Source organism: Calypte anna, chromosome 2 (assembly GCF_003957555.1).
Source record: "Calypte anna isolate BGI_N300 chromosome 2, bCalAnn1_v1.p, whole genome shotgun sequence".
Taxonomy (NCBI): Eukaryota; Metazoa; Chordata; class Aves; order Apodiformes; family Trochilidae; genus Calypte; species Calypte anna.
In genome coordinates, this window is record NC_044245.1 from 76,459,565 (window position 1) to 76,484,595 (window position 25,031).

A 25,031-nucleotide genomic window follows, 5' to 3' on the forward strand; every position below is an offset into this window, starting at 1 on the left:
TTGTTGGCTGTGAAATATATTTACATTCTTGATGCTTATAAGGTGAGATTAGCCTTCCTGTCCTGTTAGTCAGGAATATCTACAGCGATTGCTGTAGAGCCAGCCCTCACTAGGCTTGACTTCCTTTGAGTAGCAGCAGGAATGAATTAAGCAAGTACAGCCAAAGATATCACATGAAAGACTTGAAATACCAGTGAGCTGAAGAAAGCCCTGTTCTCTGTGTGTCTGTGTGTAGCTGCAACTGCTAAAGATTCAGTTTTTCACAATGGGCGAACGCTGAAGGGTGAAAAAGCCTTAAAAGGTAAGGGGTTTAATTCATAGAGGCTTTATAGTAATTTTGATCTTGCATAGTGGGAGGTGCAGTGGACTTAGAGAAAGATAAGTGTCTGGAGTTTGGCTGAGCAAGCTGTACTGGAAATGTTTCTGGGCTTGGATTTTCTTTTCAAGAAGGTAAATGCATGCAGAATTAAGTTTTGAAGAAAAAAAACAACCAAAACGGTCTAATCTTTTTTTTTTTTTTTTTTTTTTTGAAAGCCAGGAGAGCTTTGCTGCCAAGCAGACTGATTTAATAAATCACACACTGTTTGAAAGTTAAAGGGGTGATTGTTCACAGAGCAGGAAAGAAGTCAGCGAAAGTAGAGCTGTGTGTGCAGAGGGGGGAAGAACTGTGTTGTAGTGATGAGCTGCTTTCTGGAGAAAGATCTTTTTCTGTTATTCAGCAATTCATGGTGTAGAGTAACTCTATTAAGTTTATGACTATAGTATTTCTGTAATTTATTACGGCATAAGGTATGGCTGCAGATTTGCTTTGATTATGTGGTAAGGAAGCAATACTGGGGATGTGTGTTGGGGGAGTCCAGTGAGATACCTGCATCACCCAGAAGTCTAAATTAATTTTGTAGTTCTGCTGGAGAAACTTGATGGGGCACATTTGAGACAGTAGATTTTTCACCATAGAAATACAAGAAATTCTGTTGGGGAAAAAAAATAAAATAATTGCAGTAGTAATGGAAAAGATACTGTAGCAGCAGTATATTTTGACTTTACTTTGTCAACTCCTTCCTTCTATCCCCCAGTAAATGATGAAATAACCCTCTCAATATATCCCCAGCCCTGCAGAAAAAATAGCTCTGTTCTTCATTACTGATTGCATTTGCTTCTGGCATCTGCGTTTTGCTCCTTGCTTTCCCACTTAAAGAGCTTGCCTCTGCAAACATTAGGATTCAGCCACAGGGGAGAAAATTAGGATAAAATTTCTTGAGAGAACCTGTTATGAAGGGGATGGGTTTGATCCTGCATCATTGAAGTCTATGGGAGTTTTATTCTGGTGTCAGGAAGAGCAACCCTAGATTTGCCTTGCAAATCTAGATGGAGGAGATACAATCTGATAAAGTGCATATGGGACTGGGAAAAGGGGGTTCTCATAACCTGTAGTTGTTCTTCTCTCACTAATGTTGAGTCCTTTTAAACCCCAAGTGCTAACAGTGGTGGTAGGTCAAAAATGTAGGTATTTTTTGTTGCGTACACATCAGTTACATGTATTCACATTTCTTTTGATAAAATGTCTTAGTTTTAGAAAAAGAAAAGATTTGTTTTCTTTATCACTTGTTTTATTAAAAAACCACTATTTACAACCTGCAACCTAAGTGGAAGCATAACAACAATTATTTTTATCAATAATTTTTATCAATTACTGATAGGAATTACCTGAAAGCTATAGTACTGTTCCAACTGTTAACAGATCTTTGTCAGACCTACTTTCAGAACTCAAATTCTGTGTCAGGATCAGAAGGTTATATTTAAGAGTAGACTTGGGTCAGTTTCTTTTTCTCTTTGACTGTATCTATCTGTTCATGTGTGTATATATACTTGTGGCTTTTCTTAATTTAGTCACAGGATGCAGCAAAGAAGCAAAGATAAAGTACACTTCAGGACATCTGCTGTCACCTTGTAAGATGAAACTTTAAACATGAAGCGCTTGCTGAAATCGCATCAAAGTGTCTTATCCTTGTTGTCTAATTTATGCTCTGTTTCTGTTGGATTTAGACAATTTAGGAGCCTAAGAATCAAGGCAGGTCCTTTCCTATCACTGTTGCTACCTCAGTGTTAGAGTTGCAGAATTGAAGTTGTGTGTTTAGTTGTCTGAAGTGGAACGTGGGAGCTGTGAAGCTCATGTTGCAGGAGATGAGCAGCGTGTGCACTGCTCAGGGCTCTGAAGTTGCTGATGAGCCAAGAAGCCCACTGCACTGTGTACATCATTTGGGGCACTGGGATGCTTTCAGTTTTGGCTGACCTCCTTGGGTTGCCAGATGCACCTGTGAGTGTTGTGCAATATTTGGTGTAGAAAAAGCAAGTTTGTCACCAAACTCATAGTGATGCGTTTTATTTCTACCATTTGCCTGTGTGCACAGTTAAGTGTATTATGGTATATTTGAAGCTTAATCTCTGTAGATACAGTACACTAGACATTAAGTATGTGGTAGGTAGGGGCTTTTGGGGGTCTCAAAACTATTAATAGTGAAGATAAAGTAGAGATAAAGTAGGTAGAGGGAAGACATTCACTTTCACAAGGCCAGATAAATGCCAAATCCTCTGCGATACTGGCTGTCTCAAAGGAGTTGCTGCCCCAGATTCAGCATGAAAAGGACAAGTATCTGCAGATTGCCAGACACACCATATATGCATATTTCACCAAAAAGAGACAGAGTCCAGCCTCGTTTATTAAGTAGTCTTCCAAAGGAAGAAAATCTTATTTTTATTAAAAGTGGTTTAGCACTTAAAATTAGCTTCACAGAAGTTTCTGATATGAGGAAACAATTCATGTAGCAAACAAAGTTGAGTTTAAGAAAGCTGATTCTATCTTTGGTATCTCTTTCTAACTCAAATGTTAAGGGTTTTGTTTTATTGTATATTTAAGCCATCTTAGGAATTTCTCAGGGAAGAAGTGGATGAACAGGAATCCAAAATTGCCATTTCCCTGTGACCACTGGTGTGCACAAACTAGGGTGTCTCACAACAGCCAGATTGTTAAAGGGCATGTTCACCTCATTTGCCTTAATGACTTCTAAGCACAGATCTAAATGCATGGCTTAATTTATTACTGGTTTTAGGCTGCTGTAGATGTGCTAGGCAGCACATCACAGAATACCTGGAGTCCCAATCCCTCACATTGCACAGCTTTCAAAAGATGAGTGAGGTGTGTGTGCAGCTCCCTTACAGTTGTATATCCAGCCTCAAGTTGGGACTCAACCATGCGGAGGAGGAGGGAAGGTTTGTTACATCTGTTGCTCCAGTGGTGTGAAGTCCACACTGCTGGCCTGTCCCAGGAGAACATAGAGCTGGTATGGCAGCAATGAAAATACATCTAATCAAGCAAGGAGTCTCAGTGGTGGGTTTTCACCATAATGAGAAAATCTGGGCGGAAAATATCCACTCCTAGGGCATGAAGAGCTTTATTTAAATGTGACACAGCAGACTGTAAAACCCTAAGTTAGGGCAGAACTTTTCTTCACAGGATTGTCTTAAAATTAGAGTTAACTGTGTGCTTCATGTATTTCAGAATTATCAGAAATTACATTATTTGATTTTGATGTCATTATCAGAAACATCATAGAATTCAAGTAGGAGACTTTCCAACTACTGTTGTGCGAGGAACTATGACAGGATGGAACTGTTCTAACAAAGCAGTCCAAGGAGAACGTACTTGTTGCTTCTTCTGTGAAATGGATGTACACAAGACCAAACTATTATCTTAATTTCTATCCCTTCCCCACAAACACACATGCTCATCTTTCAGCTGTCTTGATACCTCCTTGTCTAGTCACTTGCAGATCTGAAAGGCAAGTTCTGAACATATTAAGTAAAAATTTAGAGGGGTACATGAGCAGCAGCTCCAAGGACCAAGTTCTAAGAAAAATGCCAAGGTTAGACTGATGCTGAGGTGTTCTGAGATACAGGCTGTAGGGTAATTAACACACTTATTGCATGGAATTGATCTGGTTCATTTTTTTGGGCCACCACACAACTCTTGCTGTCATCTGGGTAAGATGTCTGCACCGATCACAGGGCTCCCATCATTTTCTGTAAACTTGAATTTCCCCTCTCCAGACTTTAGAAGTCTCTTAACTGCTGTGTTACCTGTTACCTCATACTTTTAAAACTTAAAGCAGATCCCTAGACCAGCTACTGCAAGTCTGCTGCACTACAGCTCTCACGCAGCCCTCACTACTGTCCGGGGCTCCTCCAGGTTGAGATGAGCCCCTTGGTAAAGTTGAAAAGCAGAAAGGAACCTGTACAGCTCAACTGGGTGTCTTTGGTGCTGGCTGCTCTGACAGGGCTTGATGCAGGGTCCCTGAGGATCTGGGTGGCAGGGATGCTCTGGGAGGACTGGGTGACAGTGCCTGTGTGGGCAGCAGCCCAGAGGCAGGACCCTGCCATGAATGGAGCCCTGTGCCTGTGCTGGGGTGGGAATAATCTGCCCTTTCAGTGCTGCCCGACCTCTGGTGTCCTAGCAACCCAAAGCTGTTCAGCTGAATATTTTATAGCATTCTTCATTTACACATAGCAGATACTGGCTGTGATTTAAGCCTGGCTGATTTCCTATTACAGCTTTCAAACAAAAGGCTCAGTACAGGAAGGAGAGGAGAAAATGGCTCCTTGGGAGTTAATTTTATAAAACCATATATTTTTTTAATTTATTTTTATTTTGGGGGAGGGGGGCACAGGAATTGCACTGGAATGCTTCCTTGCTTGAGAAAGCACTGAGCAGCAATGTGGCACGTTACGTCAGCCTGGTGCTTTGTAGGTGTCTGTTACAGGTCACTGAGGGAATGAATCATGTACAGGGGTGAAATATATTGCAGACAGAGAAAAACTGCCTGTGGCCTCAATATTGAAAAAAAATTGCAACCAAGTGCTAACTTTTTAATGTTGCTTGAATGTGGGTTTGATTTCTAGGTAGCAAGTTGGTGGCCCTTGTGGCCATACAACAAGCATGTACGCTCATCAGTTAAAGACACTCAAAACTTCTTTGTTGTTTTTAAACCCTGCAGTTTCCAGAGGTGTAATTCATGATTGTTGAAAGGTCTTTCCTGTTTTTAACAGTTGAAGCTGATAGTGTGAAGTGTGGTTTTATTATTTCGTAGTGAATGTGTGAAGGCTTTGTAATGACTTAATCAAAGCTAGACCACAGTGCTGTGGCCTGTGTCTTTGTAGCAAGTTAGCCACAGTAATATCTCAGCCAAACATCTATTGCTGGGCTGCCAAATGCTTAAATAAGAAATGGACTTGCTTCCTGCCCAGGCAAAGCTTGCATGGCTGTGGGCTGCAGTAGCTGTGTGTCTTGTTCCTCCCTCTGGTACAGAGCCATTCTTTGGGGCACCCAATATAAAAGGCTACAGAAGCCAGCACTAAGCTTCTTCAAATAAATAATAAATAGTATTTTTTCTACAACTGGAGTGCTGAAGGGGGGTTGTTTAGATCTTTGAGTCTAGCCTGCTGCATGGCAAGCTGTAAGGAAACCATTAACACCTGCTGGAAGGATGAGGGCATCCCCTGGTGTCTTTGAAGTGTCTGGTGGCTTTAAATGGTCCCACCACCACAGGTAAGCTCTTCCAATGAATATACTCAGTGAGAAAAAGGTGTGCCTTCTGGTTCAAATATGTCTTGGCCTTGATTTTCATGCTTTTTAGTGGTTTAAACTGACTTCTGTAACAACAGAGAATTGCTAGTATTCTCTTCAAAGCAATGTCCCAAAGTAGAGTCTTAAAACCTAAGAGGCATTATAGCTTGTGGTCCAAACAAACTGGGTGCAAACAGATCAAGAGAAGTGGTGGGTGGGTGCTCCAGACTGAAAAAGAGAACCAAGTGAATTTGGATTTAGATTCTTGTGTTCTCCTTGTGCTCTGTGAGTTAAGGTGTTTTGTCTCTTTGTGGAGTGCAATGTTAGCTCCTCTCACCTGTGCATTGAAAACTTTTCTGGGTGGAAATTAGGTTCATCCTCCTTTCTTTCTACTTACCTGCTATAGAGGAAAGGAGGCAATGTGTCTGTATCTTCTCTTCCTATGTAGAGCTGCAGGCAGTCTGGGGAAAAAAAAATGTTGCTCAGTTTCACGTGACCAAGGAAAAGCAAGGGAGTTGTGATAAAGTGGATTAAAGTTATCTGCAATACTATTTCAGGACAAACTGCTGAAGTGATATTGTGTTTAACATTTCAATGAGAACTACTTACATGGAAGGTTTCACGTACTCAAATGTGAGATTGCTTGTAGTAACACTATACTAGGTGTATAGGTCCACAGAGTTACTTTCTTACATGGATTGTTACCAGAAAAGGTTTTACAGCTATTCCAGCCAGACTTTGGCCATGCAAGCTAAAAGTCATCTTAGTAACTGATTCTCTAAAGTGTTTTCTCCCAGTTTTCTATTCCCTAATAAAAATTTGTATCTTTCAGGAATAAACATTTGATACCAAGCACCATTATGGGAAGAAACCATGTTGGAGGAGCCATTCTAAATCATGATTTACTGCTTTTCAATATAGAACTTCCAATTAACATTCAAGCAATAAAATAACTTGTAAAGTGTGGATGTTTGAAACTGCAGTGGTCTGGCATGGAAGAGTGAAAATAAGGTAGAAAAATTTATTAAAAAAAAATAAGCTGGGGTCTCAGTCCATGTAAATTATTTGGAGTCACCATGGATGTGGAGGGCCAGGGTTCCACCATGTGAAATTTTTTCATGTGCAGCCTCAGCAGACACAGAGCAGTGTGTGTGCCTGTTGTCTTGCCCATTGTAGTGAGCAGCAGTGATGCTGGCTGTCTTGACATGGAGTCAGGAAGGAAGGACAGCTGTCCTTGCAATTAGTACCTCTCAGCATGTTTCGTCATGGTGTGTCTGTGGCCATCAGGCAGCCTGATTGATTTTTCTTCAGGAAAAGCCCACTGACTGATTGGTCACAATGTGAGGAGGATGAGGCCAGGCTGGGGTTTAGTCTGCAGGGACTGGAGGTTTTAGTGAGGATGACCTCAGATGGAGCAGCAATAGATTACTCACAGGTGGAGAAGGAGGATCTGTGAGGAGTCCCAGCTGGGTTCTGCTCCGAGTTGCACCTTCTGTCAGTGCCCTGAGACTCTGCCAGAGCAGCTTCAAACTTTAAATCTCTCTTTCCTCAAATGCTCTTAATTGTCTGTCTCACATGGATGCTCCTGCAGTTGTTGCTGTGAGACAGACAGCCCATGAGACTTGCTGTGCATTTCAATGGACTCCTTGAATAACATATTCAAGCAGCAAGGGCTGGCTTCAGCTGAAAACTTGGGCATACACACAGATAGTTCTAAACATATACTTAGAAATGTTCAAGTCTGTGCTTTTAACAATTCATTCCTGTTCCGTGAAGTTTTAACCAATATGTTAAGAAATTACTTTCTCTGAGCTTTATGTATCACCACTAGTGAGAGAGGTAGACAACTTCTGTCTTCCTTTAGAAGAAATCCTATTTGCCTGTAGAAAGGTTGCATCACAAATTACAGTGTTCTTTCTATACAGGCAACTCTAACCTGTGGCATGAGAGTGGCTAATTTGGAAGTCTGTCGCTTATCTAAAATATTCAAGGCTGGAAGATGAGTCACACAGGTCAGATGCAGTAGTTGGAGTTGAAGAGAAGATCAGCTCATTATGTAAACACTGTTGGTAAATTCAGCACTTTCACATTCAGACCTGTAGAAATTGTATGAAAGAGTCAGCATTTAACTGCTAAGCTTGCAGTGAAATATGGCTTGGAGTTTGCAGCAGAATTTTTTGAGGGACAAATGATGTTGGAATATACCAGTGTTCTTTTTCTAGGAAGTTACCAATTTCTAGTAATTTCTAGTTACCAATTGTTAGTAATTTCTAAAGGCTTTTTATGTGTTTTGAGGATAGGTGTATAAATGAAGGCCAGGAGAACTTTGGACATGCCAAATGCTTGCTGTTCCTTCAGATTTATCCAAATATTCTTTTGACTTGCTGGTTCCATACAGTAGAAATGTCGGGTAAACTTTTCAGCTGTGGCAAGTTCTTTATTTTATTTTCCTTTTTGTTTGTAGACACAAAGACTCTGGGACAGTAAGGGAATGTCTTCAGAAACAAAGCAGGCATCTAACATGTCTATATTTTGACCTGAACCTGTTCCAGTTACAGCTGGCTTCATGCTGGAGAAGACCACGGAAGGTTTCTTTCCTTGAAATACATGTGCTACTAGGTCAGTAGGACCTGATGCTCCAGGTCCTTGGTCAGGATGGGCATAGGTTTTAATGCTGGTTGTGCTGTAAGTGCAGCATTTCTGTGGCTGAAACACTGTTGAGTAAACCAGTGCCATCTCAGTTTACGGCACAAGAGACTGAAGAAATGATGAATAGAAGAGCAGGGGATGAAATGTTTTGTTAGAGGTGGGAGAGTGACCAACATGACACTGGAATTAAAGTCTCTGGATTGGACAGGCAGGTTGCCCTAAGCCCTTCCTTTACTGCCTGAACAGTGCCTTTTCCTATTGCTGGTGGAGGTGCTTCCCTTTCACTACTTTCAGGTTACTGGCTTGAATCTTCAGGACAGGTACAGGCTGCTGAGCAGTATGTATGGATAAAAATTGCTGAGCATAACGTGGCTTAGAAAAGGAAAACAATTCACATGCAGAAACTTATGTATTAGTTCACAATTTTAAAATTTGTCTGGGAGGAAAGTTTAGCATTTAAAATTTTTGCTGCTTTTCTACAAAGTAAATTTGCCTGGGACTACATTTTAGGATTAAAAGAGCAGGTTGGAAAAACTAGGATATTGAGAAAAATTAATGGCTTTTAAACAAAAAAATCCCTTTTCCATGTCCTCTTATCTGCTTTTCATCTTTTTTTTTTTTTTTTCCTCTGTATCTGTCTTCCAAAAGACACTTCCCTCAGCCAGGAAAATCAGCACTTTTAAAAAACAGTAGCAAAGCTGACATAATCCTACTCAAGTTGTCATGGACAAATCTAGAAACAAGGGATTGTTTGGCTTTTTTCCCTTTCTCCCCTCTCTCCTCCCCCAGTCTCTCTGTGAAGTTCCTCCTGCCTACATAAAATCCAAATTCTGCTGTAATCTGTCATTATTGTGCCCGTACCCTTCAGTGGCAGCCAGTAGTTTGAGGAGGAAGGATTTCTGTAGGAGGACATCAAGTATCTTCTGTGTTTGAACAGAGCAAGTGATGCACAGAAGAAAAAAAATGTTGTCTTCTCCATGTGTTTTACTCAGATGCTTGAGGTCTCCACTACAAATGCTGCCCAGGGAAAAGGGATGGTGTTTTTCCAGCCCCAGTCAGACTGTAATCTAAGGATCTACTTTATCATGAAAGTTCTGTCTAGGTGTTAGATGTCTCTCCTAATGGCTACTTCTAATTGGGATTTCAGGCAGCTTCAGGCCCTTTAGGAAGCTCTGCAACAGATCAGAGGAAGCATTTAGCAGTTTAAGGAGCCAGAGTCTCTCCATCAGAGACTCCGGGTCACATTAAAGCCTTGGCTTCAGTGCTGTCTGGTGCAAATTTAGTGGAGCCTTGTTGGAAATGATAAATTACAAGTTGTGCTACAAAAGAATGCATCACAATAAACACCTTTATCAAGTAGAACAGACCTGACTTGTAGCTATTAATTTCATGTTGATGTTTCTCAGTGCCCTGACATGGCTCTGACCCACATGAGTTTGGCCATCGTCTGGCGATTCTGCATGTCAGAGTGGCTTAGTGCTGCCACTTCCTGCTAAAAGTGAAATATCTATTGAAAATTGAGTTTATTTAAAGTTTATTTTATCACTCAGACAGATTTTGGAAGTCATCATTGACTTCCTGTCACAGCAAGTACAGTTACTTAGAAGAAACTTAACAGAAAAGTAAAATTACTGAAAGAAAATTGGTTCTACCCTGTCTCAAACCAGGGCACTTTCTTTTCTGTTGCCTTCTCTTTTATAAATTTAGTTTTACCTCTCAGAAGGCTTACTTCTGGCAATTAATATTTTTACTTTGGAAGACATACTGTTTTAAAATCAGTTATTGTTCTGTTGTTTATCTGAAATTATGCTACAGATTACAATTTCCTCCCAAGCATTTTTTTTGTGAAATAAATCCAGTTTTTACAACTGGTAAAAATTTAGCAGACCCCAGGATCACCAGTAAAGACATAAAACTGAGCATCAACTGCATAGGTAACTCTTTGTTCAGAGTTTGTATACTATTGCAATTTTAACTCTTTCATGCTGTCCTGAGCATCGTTCAAGTGGAAATGGCCATCATTTTCTGTCTTAGAAGTCTCTTAGAGTAGGGCATATATTTTTACTCTGGTTCAATAAATGCAGCTCTCCTCATTGTTGAGGACTGGAGAGTTGCTGTGGTGGTTTAGTCAAAAACCTTGAGGTGGTGGGGAGTATTTTCTGGTATTTCATGTTCAAAGTGTAAAATTGGAGTCTAACACATCTTTTACCTCCACCCCCATTCACACAAAGCAGACAGGCTTGTTAGAGATGTAATTGCAGTGATATGCCAGGGCAGGATTTGACCCTTCAACTTAGTAGTCTCATGTGTCTGTGAGTAATTAAAAATAACTAGTAATGTATAGCAAAGGAGTATACTTGGGTAATTTAAATGGTGATGATCTTCACGTTGCCCTGCTGTGATACCATGGTATTATCTCTCACAGTGCTTCAAGCTTTTCTTGATAATGCAGGCTTCTGAAGTTAGCTGACTGTGTGACAATCACAACTTCTGGTGATAGAGCAGGGCTGTTTCTAACTTCTACAGCTGCTGGAAAAAGGTCATGGAAATGTTGATTTTTCTCTTCAACTCAAATCAGGGGATGAAAATAGGAGATTCTTTTAAAAGTAACATAAGCTTTCAGGCCAGCATTGTGTCTGACTTTCAACATTTTAAATGCCTGGGGCTGGCAATAAAAGGATTAGGTGGTGCAGCAGCCACCTGGCTCTCAAAGCAGGAGGTGTTCCCTTGCAAACTTGTGAGGGAGACAATTACAGTGGCACCAAAATGTAGCCTGGTATTGGTGTATCCCCACTCCCATCTATGCATCTGCCTCACTGCCCTGAAAATGCTGGTTTGTTTTCAAGTCTTGTAAAAAACTTCAACTTTTGAGCCAATGACCATGAGTGGTAAAAAAGGATGATGTATATAAAAGGACTACGAGCATGTATAGTGCTCAGAAAAAAAATTATATATTGACATGTATCCATTTGTGGCATGAATCACGCTTGGATTGCGTGCCAAAAAAGTTAGTATTTTTTTCATGGTTTGTGCATCCATCTGTGTTCAGATGGCTTTCCTGTTGGCATCAGCAGCTACCTGCCCAGAAACAGGCAGGCCAGTGTGCAGGGACATTCGAAGGGCAGCTTTGTAAGTCTGCCATAGGGTGGGTATGGATGGAAAACCAGTCATTACTATTGATACCTTTATTGTAAGCATTTAAGCTTTTCAATCCCACACAAACATTTTGCTTGTGGTGTGTTTTACTGGTGATGGCAAAATCCAAATGAAACACCTTGTTTGGAATGAAGAGTTTGCTTGCATCATTTGCCAAGGCAGGACAAGTCTCATCGTGGTGACCAGCCACTTTTTAAAACACGAATTGTTTTCATTTTTGCTGTGTGCTAGTGACTGTGGTGGAAAGGCCAGGCTGTGGTGGTTTTGTATATGAATTTTAGTCACTGGACCAAAAGAAGGGGTTGGAAGGTGTTTTGTGGTCAGAGGACCCAGGGAAATGCTTGCCTGTGTGGCTCTGCAGCAGCTGGGCACAGAAGGGCTGCTGCCTCTGCAGAGGAGTCTCCCTTCTCTTGTCCAGAAATTAATGAAAGGAAGAATAGCAACACTTTAGTTTTAGACATTTTGTGTTTTAAAGGAGGGAGGTAGAAGCTAATGTATCAATATTCTTGAAGCTAAACAAAGCTGGTTTATCACTTGCACATGCAGTGTTTTGTTTTCTATGTAGAAGCTCTAATATAAAAGTTTAGACTAGATATTTTCAATTAACTTTCGAGTCTGTGCTTTCTTGAAATTACTCTTGAGAAGTTAAAATTTGGGGGAGCACTTTATTTGCTAAGTTAAACAAGAGGCATGATTAAAGTGGTTAATAAATACCAAGAGAGTTGTCTGATTTACAATTATTCTGGGCCTGATCTTGCTGCCGTTTGTCTCAGAATTTCAGGTCCTATATAAACCATTGATTCTGTCTATGAGAACTCTCCTTCTCAACTTCCTCTTGCAAAACACTGAGTGCTGTACTCCAGCCCTGCAAATGACTATGCAGGACACTCTACTGGTGGTTTGAGTGGATTTTTGAGCTGATGAATTCAATGGTGTATTTACATTGTGTATTTACATTTACGGTATTTATGTTTTGCTATCAGGGTTGCTGGGGTTTTGCGAGGTAGTGATTAGCACCATCTTAACTGTTTCCAAGGATGGGGTATCTCCAAGTTGTCTGTCCACTGTGGAGTAGCTTTGTGTGGCTGTGGCTGGTTCACCTTTTGAGGTTAAGATAGTGAACACAAGGGTGAATTGCGGGTTTCTGAGGTCAGCCAAGAGGCAGGAACGTACTGATCAGTATTCACAGCTTTCCATGACTGTGTACCTGATTTCTAAATGAAAAAAAAAATGCCAAAATTGCCAAAAAAACTGCATACAAACTAAAAGAAACCTATTTCAGATAAGCAGAATGTTTTGTGTGTACAGATGAAAATATTTTTGCAGTTCAGAATAGTAACAAAGATAAATTCATTGAAGGACAGCTTATTTAAGATTTGAAGTTGTATTGATGAACTTCTATTCCTTTCCATAGTAGATGAATTTTCTACTACACGAAAATCTTTTCTGCTCTTCTGGTTTGTTTGTGGGGCTTGGGTTTTTTTTAATGTTTTATTTTGTTTCAGTTTTGTGTTGTGCTTTTTTTTTTTTTTTAAACTATGTCACACCACTGTATTTGTGTATCTTCAACATTTGGAATTATCTACAGGAGACTGTTAATTCAGTTGCTAAAGAAAAAGAAGTCCAGCTTGTACCTGTAGGCTGCCTCTAATTCTTTCTGTCATTTCTTCCTGCACAGCAATTGCCTGCAAATAAATGAGACATGGAAAGAGAGAGATGGCTGGATTAAATGTTGCATTTATGGATATTATATTGTGTAATGACCCCTTTATTTCCATCCTGTAGATATATTTTTACATGTTCTGAACAACTAATGTCCTTTAAGACATTGTGTAGCCAGTTCTCAGCCTTTGTGCACAGCAGATTCATATAATAATAATTATAATAATATTTATAATAATAATTATAATAATATAATAATTCATATAATTTCCTCTGACATCTCTAACCCGTGTTAATAAACCCCTTGTTTTGAACCTGCTCTTTTAGATGCCAGACCAGTTTGATCAGACAGTGGTGCTGAACCAGCTGCGCTATTCTGGGATGCTGGAGACAGTCAGGATTCGGAGGGCCGGCTTCCCTGTCCGCAGGCCCTTCCAGGACTTTTACAAAAGGTAAATCATGCTGACTCGTCTGCTTCAGATGCAAGCCACGGGGACCAAATCAACATTTCCATGTTGAGGAGTAAAGTGAAAAACTAATGACAAAAAAATTCAGACACCAAAAATAGAACATCTCTTTCAAATGAGGTAATAAATCCTTGTTGGTTGCCAGGTATAAAGTCCTGATGAGAAACTTAACCCTGCCTGAAGATTTGAATGAGAAATGTGCTGTCCTACTTCGTCTGTATGACAACACAAGCACGGAATGGCAACTTGGAAAAAATAAGGTAAAATAGTCTGACTCTGCATATTGTGGGACTACTGTTCATAGAAAGCTGAGGGGACAGCATTTAGACTGTGGAGCAGCAGAGAGGTAGTTGTAATGGTAATTACTTCTGGACTTAAAAGAAGCCACACATGGCTATTGGTGCTCCTGCAACTCTCATTGCAACAATTAATGGTTGTGCTAAGGAATTTGCTGTCTAAGGCACTTAGACAGTGTCTGGTGATTTTAGTCCTGGAATAAGAGTTCACTTGAATTGTCTGCCACTGCTCACCAGTGATAGTGCTGGTGAGGATCAGAAATTTAAAGGTGGTAGCTGGATTTCATTATTTTTAGAAGCACTGAGCATGTGAGGTGACAATTCTGTTCTGCAAGGAAGTTCACACGTATAAGTAAACCCACCTGTGTGATACCTGTTCAGTGGCTGAAATCAGGAGGAGGAATTTTAGCCAATGTTTACGTTGCAGAGCTGAGCTCTAAGTGTGTTTGCCACCCTACTCTTGAGAGCATTTTTCAGTGGTACACTACACCTCAATATGTGTCATACCAGACCATATGAGTTTTACCCACAACTATTTTTTTCTTCCCCAAAAAATCAAATTATTTTAATTAAATAAATGGAATTATAATTTGAAAAATAAAACAATTGAGGTGGGTTTGGAGGCTTGTTTTGCAGATTTGATTTTGGACAACAGCTGGGTGCAGAGCTTCTCTTGCAAATTTGTGCTCTGGGAATTAGCAAGTCCAAATTTGGACTCTTGGACTTAGCATGTGATGTGAAAGTGTTGTGTACTTGGGAGAAGGTTCTCCACTGCAGGATTTGAAATTTCCTAAATATTAAAAATACCTGGTGCAAAGGTCTAGCCATCACTACCAAGGATCATCCCCCAGGCCTCTGCAGATGGTTTTCTCCTTTTTTTCTGGGTAACTCCTCTTGGTGCTCACCAGGGCTTGGGTAGTGCAGAGAGAGAAAGAAACAGATCCAGTATTAAGTTTTCTGAATTACTTTTCATATTTGCAGTTCTCCTGTGAATTTTTAGAATTGTGAAAAAACTTTCTCGTTACCATAAGGTAGCAAAAATACTTTGTGAAATCTGATAGGTTTGTTTCAGGAACACCCTTCCTCCTAATCCTCCTCTCCCTATAGTTTTGAAGGGTTTCCTCCATTCCTCTGCAGGCTTAAAGATTCTCAGAGGTGCTAATGGGAAAGTTGATGTAATTGTTTTACACTTAGTATAAGAGATAGAATTTAAAATATTCTGATGGCAATTAAAGTCATCTTTCATCCCATTTTTGTAGGCAATGGCTTACAGAAAATACAGTGACAGTGTTTGTCTGCAGAACTGGGCTGTGCTTCCCATTCTACTTTCAGATGTGGTATTAACAATATTTATGGACAAACCTTTGAAGGTGCTTTGGGACCTGAGGAACATATATTTGCAAGAACCCAACTATTTTTAACCAACTGCTCATGAGGACCCAGACAAGACCCAGAGCTCTGTTGTAACTTCCCTTGAGGGGGCCTGGGCTCACCCTCCACCCACCCCCAAGAGCTGCCTGCATATTTTTATGAGTCTTGATAAACAGCTTATTGTAGGAGAGAACAAGAGGGCATTGGTTTCAGACTGAACATGGGATGGAGCACTATCCTTCCCCTGCTACTTAAAAGGGGTAATGACAACATTGTGATGATTTAGCTTCAATGTGAATTTTTCTTGTCTTTTTTTATCTCAAGCTGATATGCACCTGCTCTGGAAAAAGCCAGGGCTTAATGTGTGCTTAACATCCACTTTTATTTACAAAATAGCTGAATTCCTTTTTGAAGCATCATTTTTTGTGTGTTTTTAAAGCAAAGAAAGATTGCCCATTGAATGAAAGAAAAGGCCTTTTCTATGCATAAAAACGATATAGACAGAGCAACCCGGAACAACATGGATACTGGAAGCCTGGGACTTTCTGTGAGAAATTTGATGTTCCTTGATGCTGGATGATTTGTAGTACAATGTAGCCCCTTTGTAGCTACAATCAAAACTCAGAACAGTCTCTTTCCTCAGGAATGCTGCTATTTTTGCTTTGATGATGAGCTTTTTTCTCCCTGAAACAGAGAAGGAAAAAACTATCTTTTTTTCTACTTGAGCTCCCCAAAAGGCTTTTTTCATAGCAAGAAAGAACCCAAAAACACTTTAAGGAAGCATTCCTGCTTTTAGATGTCTTTGCAGCCCTCCTTCCTTAGCAGACCCTACGCTATCCATGCCCTTTCCTCATTGCCATGCTGTGGTGTGTGGGCTGTCTCTCACCGCAGATGATCACAGGGACACTGAACTGGTTACTTCCAGCTGCCCATGTCTCAGCCAGCAGCATGGCAGGCTGTTGTCACCCATAGCTTCAAAACGTAGGAGTTGAGAAGACCTGGAAAAAGCTCTGGCAGCAGAGAGCTCAGGGCTTTGTGAGCATGCAGCAAAAAGCAGGCGACAAGGCAGGTGGAAGGGAGAATCTGCATTCTCCCCCCCCACCCTTTTGCCTCTGCTTGGCTGGAGAAACAGCTTTATTCCTTTAGAGCAAAATAAGCTGGGTTAGATCAATATAGTGCCATCTGCCAGAACTGCCTCTAAGAGGCACTAGGCAGTCCCAGAAACTGATCCAGGCTGGTGGATCCAGAGCCTGGGGAGAGGGCTGTCTGCAGGAGGGCTGGCAGCTGCAGTGGGGTGTCTGGCCCCAGAAGCAGTCTCCCCATGTAACAACAGGAAAAGACCACCAAGTCAGCATGAATATAGGACCCTCATATCTGCAGACTTCTGCAGGCTTGTAGCAATGTTATTTGAAGCAATGAGGCTTGTAAGGGGTTGTGCAACTTGATGTTATGGTAGAACACCATTAGGAAGCTCATGCTAAGTCCTACAACTTCTTTGGCCTCTTTAACTTTTTGGTGGGTAAGGCTGTTTAATGAATCCAGTAATAATGTTGCTTTTGGAAAAACCCTTGTCCTAATTAAGATTTCCATTAGTGTAACTGGGCTTTTCTCACAGAAAACCAGAGTTAGATGATCATCTGTTAGTATTTTCTTTTAAGAAGAATAAGTTTTGGGGTTTTTTCTTTTCTGTTGAGATAATGCTGTTTGTCTCTGAATTCAAAGCTGAGGCTTGCTGCTCAGACTGACATCAGCAGCACCCTGGCTCTCCTTTGTATATCATGCTCTCTGCAAGTTGTTAAGTCAGAAGTTTTCTTGCTTAGGTGTTTCTCCGGGAGTCCTTGGAACACAAGTTGGAGAAACAGCGAGAGGTAGAAGTCACCAAGGCAGCAATGATTATTCAAGCACACATCCTAGGTTATGCAGCCCGGTAAGTGACTAGATAAGAATATTAATAATCAAGGTTTGGAGTAAATGGGTGGGGTGTCTTGGAGTTAAATCCTTCTGGTAAAATTCTGAACTTTTCCTGTAAGAGGCTTTTGAAAATACCAGACCCTTGAATTAAACAAAATGGAGTTTTAATTGTTGGAGTTTGGAGGTCAGCTGGGATCCATGGTAGGACTTCTGGCTGCTTGGTGCTTGGTGAGACTGCCCCAAGTTACCAGCGGAGATCCAGGTTTATATTTGCTTTGTTGTAGTGTGAAAAGAGAAGGCAAATAAAACTAATCAGTTTGATTCTTCAAGAACCATGACATTAGGCAACTGAGAAATGTTTCACTTGCTTACCTGGCTTCATCCATTATGTATTTGGTTGAGTTACTCATCTCATTTGTTTATATCTCTTTTTCTACAAATCAGTTCAGGACAGTATAAGGAAACTCATTTGCCTAATGAGGTTATTTCTCTTCATGTGTGCACTAGGCCTGTCCTTATATTCTGACCACTATTTTACTTAAAAACTATATTCCTTTTTTAATGACAGGGCTATCCTGCTGTTCATGGTCTTTCTTTTCAGAGATGTGGGATGGCTATCTCTCCATGTGTGCACACACACAGCTCTCATTTTAGAATCTCCTTGTCGGGGGCATAAGAATATGGAAGAAAAGTGATGTGTTACTTCCTTAATGAAGGCACAGTCAGTCCTGTCATAGAAATGAGAGAATCTCTTTCCTATCTTAGGAAGGCAAATGTGAACAAGAACGAGGAAACCATCATTGAGCTGAAAATAATACATTGTTTTACTACCATGGGCTTGTTATTTTTTCTTTCTCCCAGAAAACGGTATAGAAAGGTTCTCTACTATGTGGTTGTGATACAAAAGAACTACAGAGCATTCAGTGGAAGGAAAAAGTTCCTCTGCCTGAAAAAAGCAGCCATAATCCTTCAGAAGCAGCGGCGAGGTCAGCTTGCGCGGCGTGTTTACAGGGAGCGACTGGAGGAGAAGCAGAGGCAAGAGGAGGAAAGAAGAAAAGAAGAGGAGGAAAGGTGCAGTGTGCTGTCTTACATCATTCTCCTGTCTCCAGATTAGGGTTTTGTCTGAATAGCCTTTATCGGCTATTCTTGGTCAAATGATTCTGGAAATCTTTCCTTCTTTTGCTAAAAGATGCATGTAGCTACCATTATATTCACAAACATATCCATGGTGACCTTATTTTTTACTGTTTTTTCCATGTGACAGATGATCTGTGTAAGATGAGCTATTACCCTAGTAAAGGTGTGTGATGAGCTTATGTGGAGCTTGATTTACCAACTTCTTTTCTTCGCTCACTTTTAGGGAAAGACAAAGGCAAGAAGCAGAGCGTCTCGCCCAGCAGGTAAATGATATTCTTAATGTTTCAGGTGTCCTGTTTATTTGAGTATCTCAACCCAGTCATTTAAAAAAATAAAAGGCTTTTGTGTCATTTAAGCTAAACTTATTACAGGAGTTGGCAGATAAAGCCGAAGGAAACTTGATACAGTTGTTTGCAGGGAAATTTTTTTCACCTCATGCTTCATTTAATTTCTGGCAAAGACTGCACTTTCTACACATACTTGAGCTTTCCTGTATCTGTGAAGAAATGTAATCATGCTTTCATTTTTCTTTTCCTTTCCTTTTCTCTTCTTTTCTTTCTGATGTAGACACTAAGAAGCTTCTAAATGAAAAGCATCGTGGGACCATAGTGGCTTAGAAAGAAAAAAATGTTTAAAGGAACCTTGGGTCCAGGAACTTTATTTTATTTTAATTTTTTTAATATATTTTCTTTTGAATGCAGGCTGAAGAAGAGAGAAAGAAGCAGGAACTGGCTGCCATTCAGAAAGCCCAGAAGGAGGCAGAGCTGAAGCAAGAGGTGGAGAAGCAGAAAGAAAGCAGACAGGTGGAAGAAATCCTGCGCCTGGAGAAAGAAATCGAGGACCTGCAGCGTGTGAAGAAGCAGCAGGAGCTATCCTTGACAGAGGCTTCATTGCAGAGGCTGCAGCAGCTGCGAGATGAGGAGCTACGGCGGCTTGAGGATGAAGCGTGTCGAGCAGCCCAGGAGTTCCTGGAATCTCTGAACTTTGACGAGATTGATGAATGTGTCCGAAACATTGAGAAGTCTCTCTCTGTGGCCAATGGGTATCCTGCCGAGCTGACTGAACAGACTGGAAATGCCTGCAGTGAAAAGCCCAATTTTAACTTCAGCCAGCCATATCCTGAGGAGGAGGTAGATGAAGGCTTTGAAGCTGATGATGATGCATTTAAAGATTCACCCAACCCAAGTGAGCACGGCCATTCTGATCAAAGGACCAGTGGCATCAGAACAAGTGATGATTCTTCAGAAGAAGATCCCTATATGAATGATACTGTGGTGCCAACAATTTCAGCTGCTAGCAACACCATGCTTATACCAGCTACCCATGACACAGTCAGCCTCCATAACTCTTCAAGTGGTGAATCCACATACTGCATGCCTGAGAATGTATCGTGTAGACCCCCAAATTCTGTGGAACTTATTTCTCCCGATGGAGACTACGATTATGACCAAGATGATTATGAAGATGGTGCTATTACTTCTGGCAGCAGTGTGACCTTCTCCAATTCACACAGTAGCCAGTGGTCACCGGACTACCGATGCTCAGTGGGGACATACAATAGTTCTGGAGCGTACAGATTTAGTTCTGAAGGAGCTCAGTCTTCTGTAAGTAATTTTTTATTATCTAATAATTGATATGTGCTTTCTGTTTCTTTTTTTTTCTTTTCACTCTGATGCTGTAGAGTCGGTGTAGCTGTAGTTACAGTTGTGTTGTATAGTGTGATTGCTTAGATTGGGTATGGGCATAGTTGGCTGTTGCCATCTAGATGCCACTGGAGTGAGTACATTAGAGTTAGGGGCAGCTCAGATGCTGCTTGCAGCCCTAGGCTTATGCAAAGGTGTGGTTTGGTCTGGTCTGTTCTAATGCAGAACTGCACATTATTTGCTGAGACTTTCAGTGCATGGCCTTGGATGCCATTCATAAGCAAAATTCTTCTGTGTGTGTGTGTGTGTGTGTTTCGAGGGGAGTACCAGACAACATGGTGGGGAATTGATTTTGCAGAAAACAGATTCAGGTATGCATGCAAGTTGCAATAGTGTGGAATAAGCTGCCTGCAGAAGTTCCTGAAATGCCAGGTGTGTTTTGAGACAACCTGGAGACTAAATTTCACATGATGGCTAACATCATTGGGGCAGATGTTCATTGGGGAGCTGTTTTTCAGTGCTGTTACTGAGTGTGCTGTGGGCTTTACTTCTGTAAGTATTTTTGGAAGAATATGATTCCCTCTACCATTCACAGAAAACTTATGTGAGGCTGTGTGTCTGGAAAACTGAAAAAGTATTTCAGCAATGCTGGCTTATTTAGAAAGAAAATGTTAACACTAAAGTAGCTATTAGCGTTAAAGTTATGACAGCTGGTCATAGAGATCTCATGGTCACTGGGGGTCAAGTTGACAATTCTTGCCAAAGAGGAAAACAGTTTCAGGTGTTTCTGCTGAGGACTGCTTCCTGTTGCAGGACTCTGAGTGTGCATCAAATTCGGAACAGATACTGTAATTATTTGGGATGAGAGTGAAAGAAAGCCATTACCACAACTTGTGGAATATGTTTCTTTTTCTAGACTTCTCTAAGCTGTCACCTGCAGCACTTCAATGATGCTGGATGGAGCTACCTGGTCATGTTCTTTTAAAAGTGCAACTTTCCTGAGCAGTAACAAATGGCTGTTTCACAGATTTGTTACATGGCACCAGGGCTAATGTGTAATCAAACATTCAAGCTTCAACTTACTACCATGTAGTAGTTAAATGTTAAATGGACAAAAAACAGCAAGGAATCATGTTCTTTCAGTATATCAAAAAACGTTTTAGCTGAAGACTTCTAAATTGGTTTTTATCTAAACTCTTTTCTGAGACATCATTTCACCTTGATTTCCTTTCTTCTGTAGTTTGAAGATAGCGAAGAAGATTTTGACTCCAGGTTTGATACAGATGATGAACTTTCCTACCGGAGGGACTCAGTCTATAGTTGTGTCAGCCTGCCCTACTTTCACAGCTTTCTGTACATGAAAGGTACTGGGTGAATGAGAATTTACTAACTGTACAAAACTAGGAAAAACCTTTTTTATACCTTGCACTCCACTTCCTGTAGTTATGTTCTAATTCTTCAAAGGGCTAATAGAAAAGTCTGGAGAGAGCTGCTCTCAACTTACATACTGGCTTACATCTAGCAGTGGTTTTCGTGTCTGCGAAAGAACATCAGCATTTTTGCTGCCAAAAAGTCAAATTCTACCAAATTCCTGCTCCCCAAAACTTTTAACATAGATGACATGCTGCAGTTTCACTGACCTCAGTGGACTTTCACTTTGGATCCAAAAGAATACACAAAGGATATGTGGAGTAGAGGGGCCTGAGAGACTCTGAAAGAATGTACACAGGAGTTTTTGGTTAAGATTCTTGATTTTATCTTCTGAGATAGATAGTGGATTATAATCTGAATGAATCCTTGTATGATAACCATCACTGCAGCATAACTTACTTTCCTGGAATAGGATCAGTGATGAATGTGCACACAGCTATGTTTGTGTCACTAGAATGGCTTTCACTTTCTGACACAGTTAGCAATACATTTTTTCTGGAATTAAACATATCGGTTTGGCTAAGGTTTTTATGGCTGTGGTGAAACTACAGTGCAAGGTGAATTGTCTATCTTAAAAACTTCACAAGAAGTTTAGATAGTATAGCCACACTTTGGTATGACTGAGCTCACACTGGTGTATTTCCTACTTTAAGTACAGCTTTTCAAATTTTGTGGGTTTCAGCTGAACATTGTTACCACCTAATAACCTGAAGAGAGGAGTTTAACACTATATTTTCTTAGATTATCATTGAGATACATTGAAAATAGTGTTAAAGATCTGATTCTTATAGGCAACAAAAGTTTTTAATTATTTGCTATTTATTACATATGAGTTAACAACGTTGGTGACTTTAAGGATACGCAGAAGTGACATCTTTGGTTTAATGGCTTGAAGCAGAGGCTCAGTTTTAAGTGCAGCATTGTTGATCTTCATCTTCCAGTGTTGGTTTGGTCACAGCTTCTGTTTTATAATATAGTTGTTTATCTTAATTACATATAAATCCACATCTGTCTCTCTTGCCAGGTGGCTTAATAAACACATGGAAGCGACGCTGGTGTGTCCTGAAAGATGAGACCTTCCTGTGGTTTCGTTCCAAGCAGGAAGCACTTAAGCAGGGTTGGCTTCACAAAAAGGGAGGTGGATCATCTACGCTTTCCAGAAGGAACTGGAAGAAACGATGGTTTGTTCTCAGGCAGTCCAGGCTGATGTACTTTGAAAACGACAGTGAAGAAAAGCTAAAGGGTGCCATTGATATCCGAACAGCCAAGTAGGTTTATATATTAGCCATGGTTTCCCTGAAGTACTTTATGGGGCTTAATCTGGGAAGATGTTGAGTGCTCTGCCTTCAAATTGTGAATGCAAGCATGAGAGTGTGCATGATGAAGTTATTGAAAGCAAGTGTTGTCCTTACTTGGCTCTTTCAAGCCTGCAAAGTGCTCCAGAGCTCAGCCAGTGCCAAATGCTTAGAAAACTGCTTCTCTAATGAACCCATCTATGCTTTCTCCCAGACTAGAGGCCCTACTTAGTCTGTAATGATTCCCAAGGCAATTTGGGGCATGTTGCCAAGTCCATAGCTGCAGGCAAACCTAGAATGGAGAGGGTGGACTTAATAGGCCCTGAATATATTTAAGTTAGCATGGGTCAAAGCTGGATCTTCTGCATGCATTTACAATTTGTTTCATGTTTGAAATAATTGTGGTAGTGGTAGAAAAGTTTTTAAAATGTGTATATTCATTTAAAAAAATTACTAAACCTAACTTAATAACTTAAGTCTTCCTAACTAAAGCCCCTCATGCCTTAAAATTCTTTCACAAGTTTTCTAAGGAATGGTATTTTTCCTTCTAAAGAGTCAGTATGCTTTATGATCTTATGGATTATATAACTAAATTTAATATTAAAGTGTGTTAATGTTGGTAGTCTAATTTCTGTATAAAAGTGTACCTAAGCTTTCTTCATAGCTAGAGAAAACCAGAAATGTCTGTAACACTTGATTCTACTCTCTCCTTGTAATCTGCAACTGTCCATTTTATTTTTTTAATTTAACAGAGTAATTAAGCTGAATTGAAAGTTTAGATTAATCTTTTCTGTGGAAGTCCTGTCTTGAACCTAATTTCAAGCAGGACAAAGTAAATTATTTCACTGAGCTTCCCAACATGTAGAACCAGTGGCTCTAGTAAAAACAATGGGCTGCTGGCTTGTCAAGTAAATTTTTTAATAGAGATTGACATTTATTTCTTGAAATGAATTTGACTTTGTCTCATGTACCGTAGCATTTCTGTAGTATATTTTTCTAATATATTTAAAACCTTCTTTTTTTTTTTTGTCATTACCACATTGTTTCATTGACTGTGCCCAATCAAAGTTTTCTGCTGATCGTAAATTTAAAATTGCCAGGTAAAGGTTGTTGAACCTAACCTGAACTGTAGGCTCAATTGATTACTGTTTGTGTATAAAATAGCTAAAAGAAAGTGTATTTGTATTTAAGGAGGTGTGTGTCATGAGAAATAAGGAATAGCTTTTAATAGTAACTTTAATATTCACTGAGTGCATTCCTTAACATATGTAACTCACATGCTTCACCACTGCATATTATGAACCCCATTCAAATGAAATAAATCTTAGGCTGTTTCTCTTAAAGCACAGAACAGGGAGGTATTCTGTTGGACACTGTTATTGGGAAGGAAGGAAGTCAAAGCAAAGATTACAGAACTACAGCTTTCTGTTGTAATAGCAGATAGATTTTCCTCATGAATCTGACATGCAGAGCTCACATGTATTGTTTATAGAGAGGGATTTATGAGAGTAGTGTATTTGATAAGGAAGTCTAGCTAGCTAAAAAAATAATAAGCTTCAGACAAATATAGTAAGACATCAAAAAGGAAGTCAACTTGATTTCCTAAACTTCACAAAAACCTGATGTAATTGTTAAATTACTCCTTAAAAATCCTGTGCTTTCAGGTTTACAATTTTTTAGTATATCAATACTTAGATGGCCTAACTACAAATTAGAAAGATGTAATTTTTCAGCAAATGAGTGCTCAGCTTTTTCTGGAAGTCATGTTTGGGATAGTATTTATACAGACTCACAGCCACACAGAGTCACATATCCACGTTTTGCTTGCTTTTTCTTTTCAGTATTCAAGAACTTTCTTTTAACCACTCCAAAAATTTTGTGGATATCAAGTCAGTTCATAAATATATCCCTTTCTCAACTCAGTTGTCCTTGCCTCTCTTGAGGTTGGTTATTATGTTCTTGTTAAAACAGGTACAGAATAGTCAACTTAGAACAGTTACATTCATAGCAGTTTGAATATTTGTGTTGTATAGACAGAAAACACAGCAACTATAGTTTGGTGGATTAACACTGTCTGGTAAGTCACATTGTGAGCTGTGCAAATGAACCTGACTAAGTCTGACTGCAGTTATTATGTGTATCAGTAGCTTGTGAGCCTCTCAGAAAAACAGAAGTTTCAAAATGTTGACAATCTCTAAAACTTAATGTTGGCGTTTTCTTTGTTTCAGAGAGATTGTTGATAATACTGGCAAAGAAAATGGTATTGATCTAATAATGGGTGATAGGACCTACCACTTGATTGCTGAATCTCCTGAGGATGCAAGGTAGGAAAATCATCAGGCCCTTTGTCTTTTTTCTTCTTTGTCTGTTTTAGTCTTTATGCCATTCTGACT

The 25,031-nt window shown here is 40.0% G+C and overlaps 1 protein-coding gene across 1 annotated transcript in view; it reads left to right on the top strand.

Moving 5' to 3' along the window:
• The window catches only part of MYO10 (myosin X), a 154,327-nt gene that overhangs the window by 110,603 nt on the left and 18,693 nt on the right, over positions 1-25,031 (top strand). The window contains exons 20-28 of the mRNA XM_030444837.1: positions 13,415-13,539; positions 13,700-13,814; positions 17,042-17,148; positions 17,994-18,203; positions 18,493-18,532; positions 18,971-19,873; positions 21,153-21,276; positions 22,368-22,611; positions 24,867-24,962. Coding sequence (XP_030300697.1) covers positions 13,415-13,539; positions 13,700-13,814; positions 17,042-17,148; positions 17,994-18,203; positions 18,493-18,532; positions 18,971-19,873; positions 21,153-21,276; positions 22,368-22,611; positions 24,867-24,962 — 1,964 coding nt within the window. The remainder of the gene's footprint in view (positions 1-13,414; positions 13,540-13,699; positions 13,815-17,041; positions 17,149-17,993; positions 18,204-18,492; positions 18,533-18,970; positions 19,874-21,152; positions 21,277-22,367; positions 22,612-24,866; positions 24,963-25,031) is intronic.